Genomic DNA, 26,778 nt, shown 5'->3' with positions numbered 1-26,778 from the left:
TACTTACAAACATTAAATTTCTGTATTTATTGACTAATTTTTTTTATTACATTTTCACCCTAAACAAGGCACATTGCCACTACGGTGTAGGGAGGCTACTATCAGGGACAGCAGCTACTGGGACACTATGTTGGGATTTGGGCAGCAGGAGGTCGGTTCACGTTACACTTGAACTTCTGCATGTCAGTACAGTTGGGGAAGCAGGGACCAGGAATGGAATTCCAGAGTCTAGCGGTTCTGGGGAAGAAACTACTGGAGTAGAAATATATTCTACATCTAGGGATCTCTACTGTGTGGGGGTGGGATTTAGCTGCCTGCTGGGTTTGTCGAGGGTGTCTACGTCGTGGAGGCACAAGTGTCTGCAGTTCGTCAGAGCATTCACCATTAAAATACTTTTAGAACAGGCAGAGGGATGCAACTTTTCGTCGATGAGACAGAGGCTGAAGCTTAGGTGCCAGTTCAGAGCCTATCCGATTGGCGACTCTCTTTTTAACCTTGACAAGGAGCGAGAGACTAGCAGCAGATGCACCAGCCCAAATGTGACAGCAATACTCCATACATGGGCTAAAAGGTGGCCTTATAGAGGTACAGGAAACCTTCAGGTGTCAGTAGTTTTCTAGCACGGTACAGAGAGCCTACCTTCTTCGAAGCCGCCCTGGCAATGTTTTCAATATAATTGTTCCAACTCATGTTTTCTGTGAACGTTAGGCCAAGCAGTTTGAACGATGTACTCTCAGACAGGGAGGCCATTGCTATAGGTGGCAGAGAAGGTTTCTGCAATTATTGAAGGAAACTAGTTTAGTATTGGTAGCATTGAATGTAACCATCCATTTTTGTCCCCATTCCACCACAGATTGGAGATCATCCTCTAGTGTTTTTTGCCATTTCTTTAGTTATGTGTTCATTTGTTTTCCTGTCATGCCTGTTATACTCTAAGATACAACATCATATGTAATAAGACAAGAACTCTCACTAAGACTCATATCTTTACTAATAAGAATTCACGTAACATACGCGCACAAGTGGTATCGTCTAATACTAATAATAATAATTATATAACAACTCCCAATTTGAAAGTTAATCTTTTTTTAAATCATGAACAAATACAAGTTTTCCTTGATTTTGCAGGAAAATATCACAAATTTTAAAAAGTACAAATATGATTTGTTTGTTCTTCTTTAATAATTGAATAACGGTTTATATTAGAATATAGACACGGAAATATTCTGGGAAGCCAAAGCTATTAAGCTGAAATGAATCCAAATAAAACATACACAGTGCTTTTAACCTAACAACTTGTTAGTTAATTTGTAAAAACTTGTCTTTCTTTTAAGTATGAACACGAAGAAGTTTTCCCAAATTTTGAAAAAGAATATCTTAAACTTGAAAAAAGGCAAATAATTTTGCTTGCTTTTTTTAATAATTGGGTAAGGTCTAATAATAGAAGGTGAATTTGAAAATATTTGTGAAATCAAACTTATTAAACCTTAATATAATATTTGTGAATGTTTTTGTCATCAACAGAAACACGTTGTTTGAATGCTCGATGATTGCTTACCTTTACGATGTCTTGATCTGTGATGAAAATGTTTGCACATCTAACATCTCTGTGAAATATCGGTGGCTTGCAACTGTGTAAGAATGCAAGTCCATCTGCCGCTTGAAGACACTAGAATCCAAGAATATCAGATTAAACAAATAAATATTCGAAATGACACTTTATCTTACATTAACAATATATATATATATATATATATATATATATATATATATATATATATATAGAGAGAGAGAGAGAGAGAGAGAGATGAGAAATTTACTTTAAACCTGTAAATTCTAATTTACAACAAATTAATTATGCAACAAAGAACACAAAGTCGAAAACTTTAAATTGTCTTTATTTCATGGAATTTCTAAGAACGGCGCTTATCCTTAGAAAAAGTAGTTCGAAAACTGATATTTATAAGCAGGCTATTCATGTAACTGCTCAGCATATAAATTGAAGCGTACAAATTATGTAAGAAGTCATGTTCGTATGAAAGTTGGTAATGATGTAGAAATGCATAGGTTAAAATGTATAGGTTGAACTTCTTTTGGAATATTTTTTATAGATTTTATACGGTCAAACTATTTTCCCATATTTTTATACGGTCACATTATTTTATTGTATTTTTATACGGTGAAACTATTTCACTGTATATTTATACGGTCAAACTAATCTATTTAGAAGATAAATTATTTACTTATTAACAAGAAAAAAAAAACAAATAAATTGATTCCAAATATATTTACCGAATCCTAATGAAAACTAAGAAAACGAATATAAATAAATATGTTATAGTTCTTTACGCGGTCGAATGATTTCTAAACCTTGTGTATAGAAAAAGGTCAAAATATTCTTCAAGAACGGTAAACTTTTGTTTCAATTATTCTTTGACGCTGAAGTGATTTATTTATTTATTTATTATATATATTTATTTATTTATTTATTATATATATATATGTATATATATATACATATATATAATACGCATCAAGTGTGCTTGAAAGCCAAATCATAACGTAATATAACGAAAATTTTAAAAAAGATTCTACTTGTTTGAAAATTATAATTTCAATATATTTCGGAGCCAAAATCCATCCTCAGCATGTTGTTTGTTTGTTTGTTTGTTTGTTTGTTTTCTTTTTTCTTTTGTTTTTGCCAAATATTTACCCGTAGTTTTTTTTTTTTTGTATTTTTGTGTTTATTTTCCAATTCGCTTCGTTTCGTAGATTATAAACATCGGTTACAGACGATATTTATCGCTGTCATAGTAGCTTTCCAGTTAAGAAAATAAATAATGAATAAGTAACTAATCTAATAAGAATTCACCCTTCCACCTTAGTATCACCTTAAAGGTAACTGTGAACATAGCCGACGGAAAGAAATATACCTAAAATAAGAAAAATATAAAGTCGAGTATCTCCTTAAAAATAACTGTAAACATAACCGAAGAGAAAAAGAAAATTAATAAAACAAATAAACTATAAAGTTGAGTAATCGTATGAACATATGAAGAACGATCGATGGTGACACCGTTGATTACCGGTGTCGCCCGATCTATACCTGACCGTAAATCAGTAGTAGTTGGTAAAGAAAAAAAATAAACTCATGAAACACAGAAAAAATAAAACTCTATGGTAGAAAAGAAAGGAAAGTTGCATAAATACAGTTGGATACGCAAGTAGTAATTGTGGACTGTAAGAGTTTGTTGTAAAACATGGAATCCATGTTTAGTTCGTTTCGTTTATTTTTTTGATAAACGCGATTTTCTTTGTGTAAACTGTAAACGATAATGAAAAAAAAAGAATAAAATAAAACCAAAAAAGGGAAAGATAGCGTAAGTACCGATTGGATTAGGTAATAAAGAAAAAGAACAATAAATAAAGAAAATGTAAAAAAAACAACAAAAAAAATGGAATAAGTAACCGTTAGAATAATTGTATGGTAATCCACCTTTTTTTAAGCAACTACGAACGCAAACCCGTGTTTTCTCGTAATTTTCTACTGTGAACGGTCAAGTCCGGTGTAAATGGGTGGCAGTGGAAGGAGGAATCTAATAGAGAGATAAGAGTTGACTACTTCCATTGATCCTAAGTGATTTTTGCAGCCAACTCTCACCAGATGAAATATAGAAATCTACGATCAGCGACGTTATGGAAAACTAATATGCCTATAACACACCTCAAATATTGTGCTGCATCCTGTGTTGTGTGTAATAGATTTGCATGTAATGTCTCGATTTTTAATCCTATTAAGGTCAAACTCACTCGGGAAAAAATAGGTTCATTTTATTTATATATATATATAATATATATATAATATATATATATATATATATATAATATATATATATATAATATATATATATATATTCTAAAGCATTCTTTGTCTTGCTTAGAATAATAAAGATTATTTGATATGAAACTAAACCACTTCATTTCATTTCAATAAGTTTTTAGAAATTCATTGAATTACAATTTAATTTATTTGCTATATCTTGCATATCGAGCAATTCTTGTTTAGATGGGATAACTAATAGAATATTACTGCCAGTAATATTTTGTAAACCTACAATCTCACGTTTCCATACCCACTGATTGTTAAATAAAAACTATTCTGAAGAATATGTGTATATATATATATATATATAATATATAGTCATCCACATACAGTACTATTTCGCTGTTTCACAGCTCATCAGTGCGGCTAGACAGGCAACTACCTCAAGCCAGGATTGAAACCCGACCGTTTGTACGGCAGTCAAGGCTCCTAACCATTACGCTATTGGCGGCTGCTTGAACGAGTAGTGAGTTTAACGATGTTTTGATATATATAGATAGATAGATAGAAGAAGATAGAAAAGAAGATAGATAGATAGATAGATAGAATATAGAATAGATAGATAGATAGATAGATAGAAAGAAGATAGATAGATAGAAGAAGATAGAAGATAGAAGAAGAATAGAATAGAATAAATAGTAGATAGAAGATAGATAGAAGAATAGATAGAAGATAGAAGAAGATAAGATAAAATAGATAGATAGAAGAAGAAGAAGAAGAAGAAGAAGAAGATAGAATAGATAGAATAGAAGAAAGAAGATAGAAGAAGATAGAAGATAGATAGAAAGATAGATAGAAGAAGAAGATATAGAAGAAGAAAGAAGAATAGAAAACGATAGAAGAAGAATAGATAGAATAAGAGAAGAGATGAATTCGCATTCCTGTCTGTTTGCTTGTTTGCTTGTTTGCTTGTTCACGATTTGATTAATATGTACAAGAGCTCCGTTATTTTAGTATTTCATTTATTTCTATATCTAGTATGATTGTTTAAAAAATATTCGATTAAGAGGTCACCTCATTTGTTTATAATATTAAGGAAAATCAATTGTACTAAATAGCTATATGTTAGTTTAAGGTTCTAGCGAAAGAGTTGTTTTAATTGTTCTATTTAAGAGTGTTATTTCATCAACTCTAAATAACAATTATATTGATAATATGATTAATTAAATTTATTTGGAATTATTACTTCCGACATCGATTTTTTATGAAACGAGTAGAGTTACTTCCTCTAATTAGATTTTTTATGTTCCTAAGTTCGAAAGATAAAAAAAAAACCTCTTCCCAAATAAACTAATTTGCTAAAGGCAAGACGTTTCTGGCGTGGAAAAATAATTTCGTGCAAACAGAATAATGTTTTGCTTTATTTTTAATATTCGATACCCTTGCATAATTTGATCCAGATTCTCGAGAATTCCCGTCAAGCATGGATCGGGCGAGACCGGCGATGATCGGTTTAAGCCGAGCGCTGTAATAGACGCTTTAAAAACAAACAAACCGGAAAAAATACAAATTTAAATAATAAAAAATAACAAAAACTTACCTTTGAAGGACTGAAAATATTTTTATTTATTTTATCTTATATATTTTGTTTTGTTTTAGCAAAATATTTATCAATAAAAAGATTTTTTTTCCTTCAAGAAAAGATAAAAATTGTTAGATGAAAGTACAGGAAAAAAATTTTTTTTTTTTAAACTTAATATATTTATTTTATTTTATTTTATTTTTACGACTGTTCATTGCCGGTGGAAGAACTTTCTCGAGATAAGGATATTTCCTTAGGAATCTTTTACTTCGGTCGACTGTTGAACGGCTATCGACGGCAAAAAGGGAGGAGATAAGGTAAAGGAAATGTGTAAGTGTGCTCCAATATAATACCGCATTCCCTTCGCATATTTTATAGGGTAGTCATTTCGGACGCCCATAAATAAATGATTTTTACTCTTGTTAGAATCTCACCTGGTGGAGAGGGTATCTAATACTTCTTTTTTGGGGGGCGATTACATTTACATGTTTTTGTCTGTTCTTTTATTTTTGAAATTGTTGTGTATGTGGGGGGTATCGACGTTACTCACGATGAAAATGATTAATATCTTTAGTATAGTAGGTGTGTTCAAAATGGAACTTTGTGTCGCCGGGTACCCATGCTAGTAATTATATATATATGGATAGATAGATTGATAGATGGATGGATATGCTAAAGAGATGCAGCAAATTACGATTATATTTTATTGTAATCTTGCCAAACATTTGCCTAAATTTTAACCTGAACGCAATTGTACGCAGTCGTCATATGATAATTTTATGGAATCATGTGTTATTTGACTGACAGAAACCTAACATATTGAAAGAATTCCCATGCAAACCAATGGCTACTGCTCTCTTGGCAATGAAATAGCACTTAGAATTTAATATACAATCGCTGTCCTCGTCTTTCTAAAAGTATGCAAAATAAGGAAATAAATCCAAAGCATTGTGTGTGTGCGTGTGTGCATTACATATGTTTTAACACGATTTCTTTTTTTTCTTTTGAGACGTGATGTATCTGCGTTGATAGCAAAGCAAGAACGATTCCATTAACTTCAATTCCTGGGAATCTAAGAGACACCGGAGTTCAGAGCGCTTTTATGGTTTTATTTTATCAGCATTGGAGCGCATATTAGTGATAAAAGGCTTTGGGTCATTTAATACCAAAGGAGATCAACCGAATACATAGACTCACACTAGTGCACTTTGCCAATGCTCAGAGTACAAACCAAAGGCTCGTTATCATGACTGCCTAAATTACATACTAATTTATGAATGCCAGGTGAAGTCAATTTTTCTTTCTTACTCTATTATTTTGGATGTATTGTGATCGATTTCTTCCCAGACATAACTACATTATACATTATTATTTTTAGATTTTCTGTTATTAACGGAAGATCTAAAGCGATAAAATATGAATTGAAATTAAATACTCGTATTTCCATTAATTTATTGCTCTATATAGATTAGTATAAAAATAGAAATAAAAACTTACTAATAAAGATCTTTTTAGATATTCGTTGATTCGAAAAATACATCATTACTAGCAGGACCCCTTAACCGGCATTTCCTGGTTTAAGCATCCCCCTCGTAAAAGATTAAACTACGGTTGTTGTTGTTGTGGTGGTGGTGGCCAATCCCCAGCGTCCTAATGTTAAGAACGAGTTTCGGAATCCCGCCATGGTAATAATAGTTTTCGGAATAGACACCACATTTTATGAGGGGGGACAGTCCAAGTATTTGCCCCATGTTCAACCTTGATATATGTTGTAAGCATACCAACCCACAAAGACTATAAACAAAAAAATAATTGGGGTGGGTGGCAGTGTCGTGCAGAGAGAGTACACTTTTATCGTGCGTGCGTAGAACAGTAAATACCAGTGCATAATGCATATCATTATATATCAAAACTACTTGTATCTGCCAAAGTTAAAATAGAAGTCCCCAGTTTAAAGGAAATAGCGTAGTTGGTGGTAAGGAAAGAAGTACTTAAAAAAAGTTAATCCCTGAACAGTGTGGAAAAGGAGTCCTGAAAAGAGAACCAAACAAAAACAACTATAGGGAAAAATCCAATGCATAACAAATAAGTATATCCGTAGGCAATGTAATAAACGGGAAATTTGTACTTTAGTGGCGTAAATTATTTGACAGACAAAGAAAGTAAAAAACTGGCGTAAATGTAGTCAAATACTAATTTAATGAAAAATAAAGGAAATGATAATTTATCTGGACGTAATTCAGGCTTGGAATGTGAAAATGTGTGTTATATAAAAAGAAATAGTTTTTATGATTTCGAAAGTGAAAAGTAATTTTCATTGTACTTATTTATTTATTTTTGCCTAATTACCCCAATCTATGCTCGGTGCCAGTTTGTTGTAGGGTGTTACTACAACTCTCTTTTATTAAGAGATTCGGCGGACGTTTATGTAAATGCCCCCCACTGTAAATCCCACAATTTATATTTTTGTCTTTTTTCACGTTAATCTTATCGATAACAAATTAAGATAAGACAAAAGTAAATTTAAAAACAAAACTGTTATGAATATTATCGTTGAGGATCACTTTTCAATTATAACGTTCTACTGAATTGAACACATACTTTGTGACCATCACCGAGAAAAATATTGTTGCAATAATTTTCTCGGTGATGGGAACAAAGTATGTGTTGAATTTAGTAGAACGTTAATGTGTAAATAATGTTAATCCAAATAATGCGTAATGGCATGTGTAAGTTTTAACTAAATATTATAGTTAATTTTTGTAAACACCAGCCTGTAAAATAAAGGGCAGTAAAGTATAAATGATTTTAAAAGAGATCACTCCATTTAGATTCGGTTAATTTAGGACAGCCTAACCAGGTATTATGTAAAGAAAGCTGCGAATATATGTTTTATTATAACATGTGTAAATGATGTTAATCGAAATAGTGCGCATTAAATACGCTAAAGTTTTAACTAAATCTTATGGTTAATTGTTGTAAACATCAGTCTGTATATGATAACAGTGAGAACAGTTCATTTTAGCATCAATTTAAGACGCGGAAATCGGATATGATCTAAAGAAAGCTGCGGCGTCTTTTTTATGTAAGAATATGTTAATAATGTTAATCAAAATAATATGTAATGGTATGTATAATTTTAAAGTAAATGTTTTGGTTAATTTTTGTAAACATCAGGCTGTAAAATAAAGGAAAAAACATGATAGTAAAGTATAAATTATTTAAAAGAGATCAGTTCATTTCAACATCGGTCAGTTTAGGGCGCGGAAACCGGGTATGATATAAATAAAGCTGCGTATAGTTATAATTGTTTTATATTTACCCGTCCGTTCTGGGAGAGTTGGAAGACTCTTCAAGCAGAGGGAAAAATATGAACATCTTTGTCTATGGACCTTGGCAATCGCGGTGAGATGGCTCGTATGAAGTAAGATAAGATTTTATTAAAATGAATAAATGTGTCTGTAACGGCGTTCTAAAGTTACATAAAATAGTGAGTAAGTATTTAGACATAATGAATTTCTATGTGGCATCTGCTGTTGCAAGCATACTGAAATTTAGTCCAGAGAGGAATTTCTGCAATCAAATTATTATAGTTGTAGGAAATTAATATGAAAATTAAGTCAGTGACCTGAGGAAATCATAGATGGAAACATGAGTTTATTTAAGTAGCCATTAAAACTGTTTATTCATATATATATATATATATATATATATATATATATATATATATATATATATTTTACATGGGTGTCACCACTTATCAAGGCCCAGAGGCCACTCAAGGATAAGGGTTAATAGGTATACATTAGTCATTGTGATTTTAGCATAGTAAACAGTGGGAATTTTGTAACTTGGATTACTTAGGGGGACGATTCACATTGGACTTTTTCTTTTTCTTTTTTTTTACATAGGCATCAACACATTATCAAGGCCAAGAGGCCACTCAAGGATAAGGGTTAAAGAGTGTACAGTAGAAATTGGACAATATAATAATCATTAGTAATGAAAATTTGTTAAATTTGATAACTTATATGGAACGGCTCATCGAGAACTTATTTACTTTAGACTTGAAGACAACCATATTGTAGTCAGCCGGAAAGCAGGAAAACGGAAGACAATTCCACAGGCGTGCAGTTCTAATAAAAACGCTTTGTTCATGGAATCTACGTTTAGGTTTAGGCACAGATAAAGAGTGGGGGGATTATTGATAGTGTTTACAGCTAGACGAGTGTTTCTTGTGGAAGTTTTGCGAGGGGGGACCATAGATTGAAGCTCAGTCGAATACTTTCCATGAAAATTACGATACATCAGAGACAAACTCGCAACATCTCTTCTGTGAGATAGAGGTTGCCAGGAAGAGAAAAGGACATCTCCTACGAGGCTACGAAGTCGATTTTGAACTCTATCAAGTCCTTTCTAGCAGTTCCTGCCCAGATGTGGCAACAGTATTCCATCCTTGGACGTACCTGGCTCTTATATAAATAGGGAATTGCATAAGCAGTGAGATATCTACTGGATCGATAGAAAGATCCCACCATTTTTCCAGCGGCCTTGTCAACAGATTTGATGTACGTGTTCCATTTAAGATCAGGAGTAATGGTCAAGCCCAGAAGCTTGTCAAAACTTGAGGCCTCCTGAGGACGAGAGCCATTCATTTCAATTGATGCCAGATGGGGATCAGAATGTTGATGATGTAAAGAGAGAAGCTTGGTTTTAGATGCATTAAAAGTAACCAGCCACTCCTTTCCCCATTGTACTACATGCTCAAGATCAGAGGAGAGAGAATTGGAGAGAACTTGGCCGTTTACTGTCTTAGATGTGCTACCATACATGGTAGTATCGTCAGCATAAATGTCTACAAATGATGTAAGGATGTGATTTGGAAGATCATAAATGTAGATCAGGAAAAGAGTTGGGCCCAGGATGGACCCCTGAGGGACACCGGCATTAATACTGTGAGCTTCTGATTTTTGCCCCTCAACTACTACTCTTATGAACCTATCAGAAAGAAATGATTTAATAATCAAGAAGACATTTCCAGCTATACCATAGCTAGAGATCTTATGAAATAAGCCTTTATGCCATACCCTATCAAAGGCCTTAGATATGTCAAGAGCAATTGCCCTAGAAAGGTTGCCTCCGTCGAGAGATTTGCTTATCCTATGAGATATAACTGTAAGTACATCTGCTGTAGATCTAGCAAAACAGAAACCATATTGAGTGTCACTAAGAAGGTTATTTTTGTTGAGATGGTTGATTACTTCTGTATTTAACACAGATTCCAGCAACTTACTCATGACGCACAGGAGACTTATTGGCCTGTACTGAGAGGGGGATGAGCGATCACCTGAATTCTTAAATACAGGGCATACTGATGAAAATTTCCAGGGAGATGGGAAACTATTCTCCTTAAGACAACGTTTAAATAGTTTTGTAAGTATGGGCACTAGTTCAGGTTGAAGTTTTTTGAGTACTATAATTGGAATACCGTCCGGGCTAGTTGCTTTACTGGAATCAAGGTTTTTGATTAGCTTGGCAACATCACGTACAGATATACGTATATCACATAGTGTGTTTTCAGATACAGGAGGAAATATTGGGGGTTGGCGGCCTTGATCGCAAAAGGTAGAATTAGCTGCTAAGTTCTTGACAAAGAGTTTGGCTTTGTCTGATGCTGACGAGATTACCTCAGGTCCATTGATGATAGTTGGGATGGAGCACACGCTTCTGTTCAGAATATATATATATATATATATATATATATATATATATATATATATATATATATATATAGTATCGGCTATGGTATAAGGAACGGAAATAAATGTACAATTATTCATGTATATTTCAAAAATTAGTGCATGGATTTTTTCTGAAATACTCAGAATAAACAAATAGAACCAATGTGTATAAACTAGTACCAAAAAAAAAATTACGATTCAATATTGAGAAATATTTTAGTTTTAAATTATATCTGTGGAGTTATCCTGGCCAAAAGTAAAGGAACGAAATAGAAAATTTATTTTTAAGAAACTAAACTTTGCGTGAAAATAGCTAGTTTTTAATATTGGAACTGCTGATAAGCACAACAAAGAAAAATGACGTCACCGACTCACAAAACTCTGTCTCTCCAAGAAAAAAAATTAATTTTAGACAATTACAAAGAAAAGAAATCAATTTCAACAATTTCTAATATCGTTCGAAGATCAAAAAGTGTTGTTCATTGTGTGATAGCTCGATATAAGAATAAAAATACATTAGAAGCATCCCCTAAAACCGGCAGACCCCCTAAAACGTCTCAAAGAAAAGATAGGATTATGGTAAGGCAGGCTCTTAGTGACCGATTCAAATTCGCAACATCAATTTCTCGTGATTTTAATGAACAGACTGGGAAAAATATATCTAGAAAAACTGTTTCTCGGCGGTTAGCAGCTGCCGGATTGCATGCCAGGGTGCCAGTATCTAAACCCTTGATCTCCAAGAAGAACAAAAATAGCCGTTTGAAGTTTTTCCATGAGCACGTCGTCTGGACTGATGAACAATGGGCTAGGGTTCACTTTAGCGATGAATCCAAGTTCAATTTGTTTGGATCTGATGGAAACAAGCATGTACGGCGTAAAGCAGGTGAACGATTATCCTCCAAATGTGTTAAAAAGACACTTAAATTCGGAGGGGGAAATGTAATGGTGTGGGGTATGATATCCTCGGAAGGAGTTGGCCCTCTAGTCTGAATCTATGGTATGGTTAATGCGGAGACTTATAAGCAGCTCCTTCAACAACATGTCATTGAGAGCATATGCCTTTCACCTAATCAGCCAAGCATTTTTATGCAAGATAACGCCCCTTGCCATAAAGCTAAAAAAGTGATAAGTTACCTCGAGGAAGAAGAAATAAGAGTAATGGACTGGCCAACGCAGAGTCCGGATCTGAATCCGATAGAAAAAGTTTGGAAAATGATTGGAGAAAGAGCACAGATGAGGAATCCCCGAAATCAAAATCATTTGTGGGATTTATTGAAGGAAGAGTGAGAAAAAATAAATCCTGAATTTTGCAAGAAACTAATCCAGTCTTGTGGTCGAAGATGCAATGAGGTCATAAAGAATAAAGGGATGTTCACTAAATATTGAATGAATTTATTTTTTTAAACATTTGCATTAAAAAATATATAAATTTTCTATTTCGTTCCTTAACTTTTGGCTAGGAAAAATCCACAGATATAATTTAAAACTAAAATATTTCTCAATATTGAATCGTAATTTTATTTATTTATTTTTTTTTTGGGTACTAGTTTATACACATTAGTTCTATTTGTTTATTCTGAGTATTTCAGAAAAATCCATGCCCTAATTTTTTAAATATACATGAATAATTGTAATTTTTTTCCGTTCCTTATACTATGGCCAATACTGTATATATATAATTATATATAGTAAGTTATAAAATATATATGGCGATTAAGTTACACTGAATATTCTGCGTTTCATCCGCTCTATGATTCTTCAGGCTTACTAACTAGCTCTACCTACGTATTGAGCACTTTTGAAATAAATACTTAAAGTTTACGCATAAATTTATACTTTCGTATATTAATTTTATGTGAGTAAATGAAGTAGTTATATATATATATATATATATATATATATATATATATATATATATATATTGCTTTAAACAAAATAGCCAGCATCAACAGACTCATCAGAGGTTAATCGTTGATCATAGAAAAATAAATAAATAAATAAAATATCTCGCAGAATAGACTTAATGAGGTGTGCGTGTAGATTTTACCGAAGAAAAGGGAAAAAAGAGGACGGGTGGGAATACGAATGAAATGAAATAAAATATACACAATTATATAAAATGTATGTACAAGTGAGGGCAAAGGGGAGAGTTAAAATATATCCCTGATAAAGTCTAATGACCTAACGAATTCTTTCTGAAATATATTGATGGCTTCGATACATCATTAAACAATGCCGACTCGTGAAATCTCACAAAAATGTCAGCTAGTACAGGACTAGGTGTATCAGAATTTTTTGTAGGAATTTTTGACACCCTTAACACGAAACTGCGAATAAAATCCTAAAATATAAAAAAACTCGTAATTTCTCTTTTAAAAGTGGTCTGTTTATTTTCTTTATGGATTATACTTCCAAAATAAACTATTAAAGTTGTATAAAAGTAATAGAAATATTATTTTTTATTTTTAAAAAAATAGTAATGAAATTAATTGAATTTTACGGGTTCAGTATTTTTCAATTTTTAAACTTTAAAAATCTATAAAAAATTTTGTGTTGATTCTATTTTTACGATATTTTCAGGGTCAATGTGAAATTTTATGTTCTTTCCAATAAACTGAATATAACATTTTAGACAAACGTGTTTTTTAATTCACCCCCCTATTTTGAAATATCTATTAAACAGTAAATAATTAATGTATGTACCAAAGTTTTATATATCACAAATTGAAGATAAAAGATTAATAAATAATATATTCTAATTTAAAACAAAAAAGAACAGTTTTTTGGAAATTTACCTGTAAAGTCCGAAGTTTAAAACCTTTTTTTTTAAACACGTTGTTTGTATTTTTTTGTGTTTTTTTATGAAACCTTGGTTCTTGCCCCTTAAATTGAAAGAAAAATTAGGATTTGAATTACATTTTTCGAGTAGTTATAAGCTTGGAAAGACAGGAGGTCGAATTAATTCACACCCCATTACCAATATTGTAGAATTATATTATCTACCAACCTAAATACTTTTATGCTTAAACAAAGTTGTTTTGTTTTTTATTTTTCTAATTTCAAAATATGTTAAACCATTATTGTGATGTTTAATTTGCAGTATATTTCAATTTAATTTTTATTATAAAAAGTTTGAGTTTATGATGTGTTTCCTGCAAAACAAAAAAATACCCTCTCTGAAAAAAACAGGCAAAACTGGCTGATAAAATATGTAAGCCTTCTGGGGAGCTAAGCGCTTCAATATAATTCTAGAAACATATAGTGAGAAAACACGGAACATTTTATATATTGAATATACTATATTTATAATTTTTTTATTGTAGGAAGTTAAAATATAGTTTGGGGGGGTGAATTAGCGATTTTTGAAAATTTCAGATGATAAAAGTTAAAAATCTAGCGATTTTCTGGACATTTCTTTCTCCTGATCTTGCGGGATTTTTTAAAATCTCAGTTGGCAACATTGCATAACTAAAAAAACACTACAGGGTTAATGTAAACAGAATGTGTTTACAATATCGGTAAATTTTCAATGGGTTTAATTATATTATTATTGGTAATATAACCATGTGATTGAAATTTAATTTAATCGCACGTGGTCGCTTTGCTATCAAATATTCATCGAAAAATGGTAGGTACACACAAAAGACGCTCAAAGTGTATAAACATTTTGACTCCTCACTTTACTTAAAAATTCACCAAAAATCAGGAAATTAACGAATTTAAATGAAAATTGCAGTATTTTTCAAATAATGATCGCAGAATATAATGAACTAATTATTTTTACTTAACTCTTAGTGAAAATGTTTTACTTTGTTTAAACAAAAAATATGGTTTTCAGTAATAAATAAAAAACGCAAGAATTTATTTTTGCTTTTTTTATATAAATAAAGCATCGTAATTTGTAACAATAAAAATAATTTTTACAGTAACATTATGAAAAAAGCTCCTAAAGTCCGTATTAATGAATTCGATATAACTCGAAGAAAAATGAATGCTCGCATACTATTCAGGAAATTAAAGATTCAATTAGATTCCTAATACAGTAAGTTAGGTAAAATTTGCATAGAAGGCTCTGCTTTACGGTTGTAAAAATGGAACGGAAATTTTAATTTCGTTCTCTTTTAAATTCGGTAACTTTTTTACATATCGTTCACATTCGACACGTCAACTTTTATAGCTTTTCGGGTATTCTGGCAAGGTTAGGGGTGTCTTTTCCGAAAGCCGTTCTTAACATGGGTAGATTGGTAGGTGTGTAAGAAATTTCGTGAAAAATAGTGAATAATTCCACCCCGTCTTTCCAAGCTTACAACTCCTCGAAAAATGTAACTCAAGCCTAATTTTTTTCCAATTAAAGGAGCAAGGACCAAGGGTTCATTAAAAAAAAAACATGTTTTTTTTTAAAAAAAAGGTATTAACTTCGGACTTTACAGGTAAATTTCTAAAAAAAAAACACTACTTTTTTGTTTTAAATTTGAATATATTATTTATTGACCTTTTCTCTTCAATTTGTGATATATAACACTTTGGTGAATAAATTACTTTTTAATAGACATTTCAAAATGGGAGGCGTGAATTATTCTACCCCCTGTCTTTCCAAGCTTATAACTACTCGAAAAATGTAATTCAAGCCCTATTTTTTTTCAATTAAAACAGCAAGGACCAAGGTTTCATAAAAAAGGAGCAAGGACCAAGGTTTCATAAAAAAACAAAAGAAAAAACAAACAACGTGGTTTTAAAAAAAAGTTTTTAAACTTCGAACTTTACAGGTAAATTTCTAAAAAAAAGCACTACTTTTTTTGTTTTAACTTTGAATATATTGCTTATTGACCTTTTCTCCTCAATTTGTGATATATAAAACTTTGGTGAGTAAATTAATTATTGACTTTTTACTAGACACTTGAAAATGGGGGGCGTGAATTAAAAAACACGTTTGTCTAAAATATTATATTCGGTTTATTGGAAAGAGCATAAAATTTCACATTGACCCTGAAAATATCGTAAAAATAGAATCAATAGAAAGATTTTGATAGATTTTTAAAGTTTAAAAATTGAACAATATTGAGTTCGTAAAATTCATTACTGTTTTTTAAAAAATAAAAAAAATATTTCTATTACTTTTAAAACAACTTTAATAGTTTATTTTGGAAGTATAATCCATAAAGAAAATAAACAACCCACTTTTAAAAGAGAAATTACGAGATTTTTTTTATTTTATTCGCAGTTTCATGATAGGGGTGTAAAAAATTCCTACAAAAATTCTGATACATCTACTAGATTTGAGTGTTTATTCGTTGTAAACGTACCCGACAACCTATAAATGTCTACATTTCCAATGTGAGTGGTAAGCTGGACTTATGTAAAAACTAGCAAAAATATATACCAAACTGACTTTTTCGTTTAAAAATTGAATTATTTCCCTTTCGTTATTAACTTTTTTATTTTTCTATTTTTTTTAATAAATATTTTGTGCTTTATATACATAAAGTACAATTGTTGAATGTTACTGTTTTGATTATATTCGTTTGGGGGGCACAATTAAAAAATTAAGAAAGATTAAAACGAAGCGAAATTTAAGTTTTCATTCCATTTTTCCAACAACCGTAAAACAGTGCATACTCAGCAAGTTTTATCGTAATTTATAAGCATATTGAAACACTAAATTAACATTTTATTTTATTTTTTTGCATAATAAATGATGGAAGTATTTTTCTGTTTATTTTCTTAACATCTGTTAAAAAAAATAAATAATTTGTACATTCTCTTGAAAAAAAGAATCAAACGTTTCTCTACTTTCAGATGTGTTCCATTTTAACAAAATGAGCCACAGCAACGCGTGGCCGGGTACAGCGAGTATATATATATATATATATATATATATATATATATATATATATATATATATGTATATATATGATTACTTCATTTAATCTCATAAATAAATATACGAAGACATAATTTTATGCGTAAACAGTGCTCAATATATAGGTAGTAAGTTATGGAAATATACATGGCAATTAAGCCTGACAACTTCTCACAAGAATGAAACGCGAAATATTCTGTGTAGCTTAACTCCCGTATATTTTTTAACTTACTACTATGGATATATATATATATATATATATATATATATATATATATATATATATATATAAATATGTACCACTCGTTTCTCTCTAACATCTCCCTAACAACTAAGCTATTGCAGAAAAACAAATTACACACAAAATGTATGCATATATATATATATACATATATATATGCACATATATACACATGTACACACACACACACATATATATATATATATATATCACTGGCCTCGTGTATTTATAGATAGATAGATAGATAGATAGATAAAAAGATTTATCATATATATATATATATATATATATATATATATAACACAGCAAAAGGTGGCTTCGTAGTTGTGTTCGAATCTCATGATCAGCAAAACTCGTCACTCCCTGGACTGACGATTGCGTAAGTATAAAAAATGTATGTCCATAGGTATAAGTAACAATTAATTTTTAATTATATCTACGTACAAAGCCCCTTTAGAAAACTTGGAGATAGACACTTTCTGCGGAATAATGACTAAAAGGCAGTCAACTAGCGTTTTTGCAGTGTTCACAACTTCCGCTTGTTTGAACACTCTTGATTGTATAATGTATTCCCTCAAATTCGGCGTTTAATTGTTCTTAATTTTTTCCCCTACCCTAGCATTTGTTTGGTCCCGCTGGTGTAAAGGCCGAGTAAATTGAGCAAAAGGTGGGTTCAAATCGCATGACCAGCAGGAATTGTCACCTCTAAGATAAGAAATATGTGTCAGGACATTTCCCAACCTATATACTCAAGGAATCTTTATCTACAGACTTGAAATTTGGTATATAAGATATTAAAACACGAGGAAAACTTTTTAATCCGTTTTCATCTGAGAAAAAGTGCTGCTAAGAGGTAAAAATTAAAAATGTGGTACTTGGTGAGGGGTTATCGTATTTTTATCTGTTTGTCAGCTGTTTCATGAGGTTTTTAAAACCCATCCAAAGTACGTGGATGGTTAGTCTAAGGGTTATCGTACTTGACACACTGTGTTTAGGTTTTGATTTTGATCTCAGCTCCTGTATTTCTTTACTTACAAGAAGTGAACTATTTAGAAATAACATAGGACTCGCATGTACATGTCTCAGTTTATTTCTATTTTTTAAAGGAATTTAACGTTAAACAATTTGATTTGAAAATTTCATTACTTATTCCTTACTCTATATTATTATATTTCCAGAGCCTTTTTATATTCATCCAAAGAATGAAGGATAAAAATGAAATACTTACAATTCTTGCTCTCGTCGGCCATGTCATCGATTTATAGCTGCTGCGCATGAATTCTTTTACTGAAACGCCATCGATGAATTCCGTGATGAGACTGGGAAGACGCGTCTCAAGACACAGACCAAGAACACTGACAATGTTTCGATGGCGTTGTTTGCTAGAGTTAAGAAAGAACATTTAAGGAAAGACCAAACTATTTTGAGTTAACACAAGCATTTAACAGTGAATGTCGTTTTTCAACGTTAAACTTCAATAAACGTTGAAAGTCAAAAAACGACATTTTTGCACCGACTTAACATATATATATATATATATATATATATATATATATATATATATATATATATATATATATATGTAGAGAAGGTCAAGATATTTTAGAATTGAATTTACAATATTTTATTCAAGACAAAGAATACCAAGTAAAGGTGATGGATTATATATATATGTGTGTGTGTGTGTGTGTGTGTGTGTGTGTGTGTGTGTGTGTGTGTGTGTGTGTGTGTGTGTGTGTACAGAGATATATTAATAGACAGACATGGTACAGATATGCATATAGGAGCACAGGTAGAGATGGGCAAATTTTAAGAAGGGTATCAATGCATAGATAGATACAAATATAAATATGTAAACATTTACTAACATATTATAAGTACATATAAGTGAATAAACATAGATATAAATATACTGAAATAGATTGATCAACTATAAATGCTGATAAGAGATATTGAATCAAATATGTACGGAGCCGACTTAAAAGAGAGTCAGTAGCTTTATCTAGTTTCCTATTTGATTAAATTGATAATGACGTCTATATCTTTCCTAAGTAGCTTCCTTCGATTTTGACAGACTATAGATACCAACTGTAAAGGTGGCTGCGCGTGGAGTTTTTTTTTTTTTTCAAGCGTTGCGCAATCTCCAGACACACCTCTCTTAGGTCAGTGTTGTTAAATATCAGTGGCAAGTGGAGGTTAAGGACGTTTGGACATAATGTCAGGATAAGCGGAGAGCATATACAGCGCCTAGAATGCACAAATAGTCACCCATTTTAATACTGACCAGTCTCAACGTTGTTTAACTTCAATGATCTGAAGGGAACCGGTGTGTCAATGTGATTATGCCTTAGTACGAATACACTCACTCACAAATAAATATATATATATATATATATATATTTGTGTGTGTGTATGTGTGTGTGTGTGTGTGTGTGTGTGTGTGTGTGTGTGTGTGTGTGTGTGTGTGTGGTCTGGCAAGGCCACAAGAGAGACAATCACGTGCAAAAATCCGAAGGAAAATTCATGCCAAAGCAGGAAAACTAAAGCTGGCTTGCTAGGACACTATATATATATATATATGTATATATGTGTGTGTGTGTGTGTGTGTGTGTGTGTGCACTAATTTGTACATATTTTATTGTTTTTAAAATATAGGTTCTTTTTAACCAATTATGATAAAATTTTAACCATAGAATAGTATTATAATCTAAAAGCCTGCAAATTTTCTTGTATTTTCAGCCCATAGAATAAAAAATATGAGCAGTTCAATATTTAATTTGGCGACGAGTATAGATATATCCATATATAGATATACAACTTTTTCTGGCAATTTTTTAAGCTTCAAATTTCGGCAACTACTGATCAGAATTTAAGGAATTACGGCTAGTATGAATGCTAATAACCTGAATTGTGTAGTGAACTATGTAAAATTTGCCCTTCAGGTCGCACATTATTATGTCAAGTAGTGATGGATCACTTTTCTATATTAATTCAACGTAAAACGGGCGTTCACTTTATAGCCACCTTGGCTATAAAGTGGGTGTCTATTCTACGGTTAATATATATAGAAAAGTGATTCTTTACTTTATAATTTGTTTATATCTTGAAAACTATTCGTTTTCTGAGATTTTTACTGGTATTTCTGCATTCAGCGCCCTCAAAAACCTGTAATAGTGTTCATTTTAAATACTTGGATTACACCCAGCGTGACTGGTTATTAGATACATAGTCATTACATATCTTTTCCTATGTCTGTTCATAAATAATAAAGGCTTTCTACCAATTTCTGTCCACTCTGATTGGCTGAGCTCTAAAAATTCGATTATTCTGGAATGCGTTTATTCCTTTTATAAACGGACGCTTACTAAAATTCAAACATGGCGTCACTTAACGTTGGCCATGCCATTTTTTCCTTTCTAATGGAGTAAAAGATGCCTTTGTGGCTGGGTTCGAATCTCCTTACCGGCCGTAATCGTAACTTCCTTCACTGATAATTCCCGAAAGTATAAATTACTAGTGTCTTTAGGTATTAAAATAATTATGGTAATAATTATGTCAGCACCTTTAGAAACTCGGTTTTATTGTTAAGCACTCTGATTTGAAATGTAATAAGTCGGTCATTTAAGCTCACATGCGCAGATCATGATGTTATAATCATAAGATCACTCTCGGTTGTCTTGACCTTACGCTATATATAAATGTTAATTTCAACTGTTTTCAACTTTTTAACTGATGATTCCCAAAACGAAGGAAACACTAGTCTGTAGGTATAAAAATAATTATCATATTGTATATATATATATATATATATATATATATATATATATATATATATATATAGTAATTGACGAAATTGATAAATAGACAATCTTTAAGCCAAACAAGCCTATTAGTAAAAGCTCTACACGCTTCAGATGAGCAATTCTTATAAGAAACAAAAAATGACAATTAAAACTCAAACTCAAGCCCAAATGCCATTATATCATCAGATCAACAAGAAAAAGGAATTCAAAAAACATCGTAAGACCATGGCATTTCGAATCTAATTGCTTCTCATCAGAAGAGAAGAAAAGACAAAATTAACAGTAAAAACATTACTTTAAAACATTGTTTTTAGAAATAGGATGCAGAAACACTATAAGTATACAGCATTAGGAAAGATAAAAAGACATTTATTGTTTAAGCTTAATGGATATTCATTTACGTTTTAGAAAATATTTAAAAGCAGGTTTTAGTAATGATATTTTATTTGCTAGGACAGAACTTCTTTAGTAGCGACAGTGTTTTTATTTTCCTGACAAGCTTTTAAGCAAATCTTAAATCTTTTTAATAAAAAAATACAGAAAAGTAACAAAAATCGAAAACATAATTTAGTTTTTTATCTCAAATCACCCGTGTATTTCCGAACTGACGTTATATTTGATTTTCTAAACGAATGGTTTTTAAAGTAACTGTTATGTTTTACTATTTCTGTTGTTTTTCTGACGAAGCACTGTTCTCTAGAAGATTCAAGATATGATTGTTAACCTTGATTGTCTAGATAAATGGACATATAGACGTTAAATCTTAATGTTTTAAGTGGTAGATAAATTTATTAATGCTGGACTTTACTTTATTTCCGTATATATATATAATTTTATATGTATATATATATATATATATATATATATATATATATATATATATATATATATAAAAGATAAAAAGGAGACAAACTAAGTTACACGTCCATCACAGTTTCGTCTTTATTGTAAGGCATCTTCTGAATGAATTAATTGAAGAAAATATAATGCCAGTATAATATCTGAAAATATATTTGTTGTAATGAAAAGTATGAATTTGTTTTATTTCAGAACACACATATATATATGTATGTATATATATATATACATATATATATATATATATATACGTGTGCATGTCTGGGTGTGCTTGAGTCTGCATGTGTATTAGTTCTATGTAATTATATGGTTTATGTCCTTAAATATATATAAATTTTAAAACATTTTAATGCAATTTATATGAATTGTTATAATCTTATTCATTTTTCTATTAAAGGTTTTAAGGTTGAGTTCTCTGTTAGAGAAAATAATATTTTTCACAAATACAAACAACTAATTTATATACAAATATATTTCTAATATTAGTAATAGATAAGTTATGTACGGAATAGAATTACATATAATGCTATAATATTTTGTACAATTCGCGGAAAGTTTGTTAGTGTAGTAGATAAGGTGTTTGACTCTTGCATATAATATACTGCTGCTATCATTTCGACTATCGTTGTAAATACATTTGCTAAGTTAAGCCACACTATTGTTGTGAATAAATATGCCGCACGTACCTAGGGGGAACAAATATTTATCTTTTTTTTTAGTTTTTTAGTAATATTCCACTATTCAACGAAAGGCGTATAAGATATACTTCATAAAAATGAATAAAAACTTATAAGTTGTAATTCAATACATATTTTGTTTTTGAAATAATAAGTAATCTCTCAACACGAACCTATTACAGCAAAAACAGTGACACCGAACACATCTTCATATGTAGCAAGATTGGGATTCAATTCAAAAAGTGCATCGAGTAAGGCTACAAAGCAAACCAAAAATCAATATGTTTAAGATCATGGATCCTCGCAGGGTGGAGTTGCTAATCAAATAACTGATTGAGGTCCCACTCCCATAGATGAATGCTGAGTATTGGAGGGGGCAGATTCGCAATATGATTTCTCAATCTTGGTAGGAAGCAGTCAGGATTCATGACTCGTTCGACACTTATGTAGTTTAAATGACTCCACTGTTAGAAAAAAAATGTACTGCTCTGCTTAATCACACGAAACGACCAACAAAATACATGCTGCAAACCCTCTGTGCAACCCACATACAAGTCCAGCATGTTGTCAGGAGTTGAGTCAATCGATATTGCACCGGCCCCTCTAAGGTCATTCAACAGGCCGCCAACACTAGTAGCATCAGGAATGTTTATGATGGCATCAAGAGGACAGTTGGTCAGACAAATAGCAAGACAACCAGTGGAGAGTCCATCATCGATATGAACAAGCAGATGGACCGATGGGTGAAGCATTACTCTAACGTCTTTAGTAGGAATAATACCATCTCAGACGCCACATAAGAGTTTACCAAGCCTTTTAAGACCTTTAGGGAGATGGATGTACTGCTAACCATTGACGATTTCACTAAGGCATTCCAGCAAAAGTGATCAGAAGTTATAAGAGCCGAGCAGGCCCCTCAGCATCTAAATGAACTACTCTTCCAGTGCTGGTAAGATGGCAAAATACCACGAAGTATGAGATATTGCAACACCATTACACTTTACAAAAACAATGGCGACTGTGATGACTGCAACAATTACAGTGGTATCTCACTGTTGAGTGTTGTAGAAAAGCTCTTCGCCGCGTGGTCCTAAAATGACTCCAGAAGCTTGCTGACATTGTGTATCTGGAGTCGCAGTGCGGTTCCAGAGCTGAAAGTTCCACGGTCGACATAGGAGAAATGTAGGGAGCAAAAGCAGTCCCTACACATAGCATTTATCAGCCTTATGAAGGCCTTCGATCTTGTGAGCGGAGACGGCCTATTCAAGGTTCTGGACAGTATTGGATGCCCAGGAAAGCTTTTGAGTATCATTATTTCACGTAGGCATGAAGTTCAATAGAGTAACATCATCGCCTTTTGATATAAGGGGTGCCATAAAGCGAGATTGCCTGTTTGCCTCAATCCTGTTTGACATATACTTTGTCGTCATGCTAAACCAGGCCTTTGTTGACTTCACGAAGAGCAAAACACAAGATTCGCAAATTCCTCATCCATGACCTTCTGTGTGCGGAGAACGCGTACTGACTAATTACACTGGTGAGGACCTTCAGCGCATCATGGGTCGCTTTTCCTAGGGCTTTGATAATTTCCTCTTCAGTCGCTACCTATAACTGCAAACTTGAAGCCTTGAATGTGGTCACATATCTGGGGTCAACTGTAATAGAAAGTCTTAACATTGGATCAAAGCCCGACGGACCTCCACATTTGTCCCCAGAATCTTGTGTCAGCATCAACTTATCCTAAAAGACCTCCTCTACGGAGAACTGATAACTGGCAAGAAAATAAGAGATTGATTTTAATTCAAAAGCACATGTAAAAGAAATATGAAAGAAGTCGGCATACGTTTTGAAAGCTGAGTATTACTTGCTCATCAGCACGATGTGGAAGCACTATGTCATAAGCGGCCTCATGAGAGTTGAGGATGAAATTCCATTAACTGTGGCAAGAGAAGGAAGTTCGATTCAACGTACCACTGTGCCACCCGCCACCAGCCTTCCCCTTCAGGACATACAACCTCTCCATCGTGCAGTATATCAATACTCTATGGCTCACTGAGCTAGCTTCCGTACATTTATATCTGATCTACCTCTGCATTCCATGTTTAAAAAGAATGTGTCCTCTATAGTGTCAGACTTGACGGAATGGTTAATTGTAGGTGTAGACCGATTTATACCATCCAAAAATATCCAGCAAAAACCGAACAGTCAGGCATGATTCTCCCCAGAATGTGCTGCCGTCATCGCGCATAGAAATTACTTTTTCCATAGCTACCAACGTAATAGATGTACTGAGAGTAAAGCTGCTTTCAGGACTGCCAGCAACTACTGTAAAAGAGTAAGAAAAATGCAAGAGAGTTATATGCTCAGTCCGTTAAATCCAAAGTAGCTGAGCAGCGGCTTGGTTCCCACCAGTTTTAGCAAATAACAAATTGGATCCTGAACAGAAGTGTGCGTTATATCACAACCATCATCAATAGACCTACTATAACAGACAACACACTATGTGACATACAAATATATGTGCGTGATGTCGACAAGATAATCAAGAACCTTGATTCCAGTAAAGCAGCTGGCCCGATCGGCATTTCAATCATAGTGTTGAAAAAGCTTCAAACATAACTTGCCTCCATACTTACAAAATTATTTAAGCGTTGTCTTAAGGAGAAGTGCTTCGCAACACCCTGGAAAACCTCATCAGTATGCCCTGTATTTAAGACTTCAGGTGATAAGTTATCTCCCTCTCAGTACAGACTAATAAGTCCCCTGTGCGCCATGAGTAAGTTGCTGGAATTCATATTAGATAAAGAAGTAGTTAACCACCTCAGCAAAAATAACTTTCTTAATAGCATGCAATATGGTTTCCGTTCTGCGAGATCTACAGCAGATCTGCTAACGGTTATATCTCAAAGTATTAGTGAATCTCTCGACAAAGGCTTCCTTTCTAAGGCAATTGCTTTTGATACATCAAAGGCCTTCGATAAGGCATGGCATAAGGGCCTATTTCACAAGATTTCCAGCTACGGTATAACTGGAAATGTTTTCTCAATTATTAAATCATTTCTCTTTGATAGGTTCATAAGAGTAGAGGGTAATGGACAGAAATCAGAGGCCCACAGTATTAATGCTGAAGTCCCTCAGGGGTCCATCCTGGGCCATACCCTTTTCCTGATCTACATCAATGATCTCCAAAAACACATACTTAGATCATTCGTTGAGATTTATGCTGATGACACTACCATCTATGGCAACACATTAAAGGCTGTAAATGACAAAGTTCTTTCTGATTCTCTCTCCTCTGATCTTGAGCACGTGGTTCAATGGGGGGAGATGTGGCTGGTTACTTTTAATGCATCTAAAACCAAGCTTCTATTTTTACATAATCAACGCTTTGGTCCCCATCTGACATTAAGTGAAATGGATGGATCTCATCTTGGGGAGTCTCCATGTTTTGACAAGCTTCTGGGATTGATCTTTACTCCTGATCTGAAATGGAACACGTACTTCAAATCTGTTGCTAAGGTCGCTGGAAAAATAGTAGGATCCTTCTACCGCTCCAGTAGAGATATCACTGCTGACGCAGTTCTTTATCTAACTAAAAGCCAAGTACGTCCACAGATGGAGTATTGCTGCCACACTTGGAATGAGCTGCTAAAAACAGCTTATCCTACCTTTACAGAGTACAAAATAGACTTGTAGCGTAGTGGGGGGTCCTTTTCTCTTCTCTTCAACCTCTCTCCCACAGAAGAGACGTTGTGAGCCTGTCTTTGTTTTATCGTTATGCTATTGATAGTGATTGTCTGAGCTCTAATCTATGCTCCACTCTCGCCAAACTCTCATGAAAAACACTTATCCATCTGAAACCACTATCAATAATTTCGCTCACTCTTTATTTGTACCTAAACTAAACCGTAGATTCCATGAACAAAGCTTCTTTCTTAGAACTTCAAGCGTGTGGAACTCTCTTCCGTTTGCCTGTTTCCCATCTGACTACAACTTGGATGTCCTCAAGTCCAAGATAAACAAATTCGTGATAAACTGCCCCCTTAAGTAATCCAATTTATCAAATCTCCATTAATAACGATTACTGAAATATTATCCCATTGATTACTGTACACCCAATTACCCTAATCCTCGAGTGGCCTCCGGCTCTTGATAAGTGATGACTCATATGTAAAAAAAACAAATATCAGACA

At 32.6% G+C, this 26,778-nt stretch overlaps 1 protein-coding gene across 1 annotated transcript in view; it reads right to left on the bottom strand.

Moving 5' to 3' along the window:
* The window catches only part of LOC145266413 (uncharacterized), a 445,667-nt gene that overhangs the window by 144,806 nt on the left and 274,083 nt on the right, over positions 1 to 26,778 (bottom strand). Inside the window, exons 9-10 of the mRNA XM_080122081.1 lie at positions 18,476 to 18,629; positions 1,559 to 1,669 (exon numbers count right to left, since the gene is read on the bottom strand). Of these exons, the coding sequence (XP_079978207.1) occupies positions 1,559 to 1,669; positions 18,476 to 18,629 (265 nt within the window). The remainder of the gene's footprint in view (positions 1 to 1,558; positions 1,670 to 18,475; positions 18,630 to 26,778) is intronic.

This window comes from Euprymna scolopes, chromosome 4, assembly GCF_053919585.1.
Source record: "Euprymna scolopes isolate OS-2025 chromosome 4, ASM5391958v1, whole genome shotgun sequence".
Classification (NCBI taxonomy): domain Eukaryota; kingdom Metazoa; phylum Mollusca; class Cephalopoda; order Sepiida; family Sepiolidae; genus Euprymna; species Euprymna scolopes.
The sequence above is the reverse complement of the archived record's forward strand: the minus strand, read 5'-3'. Positions and strand labels throughout refer to the sequence as shown.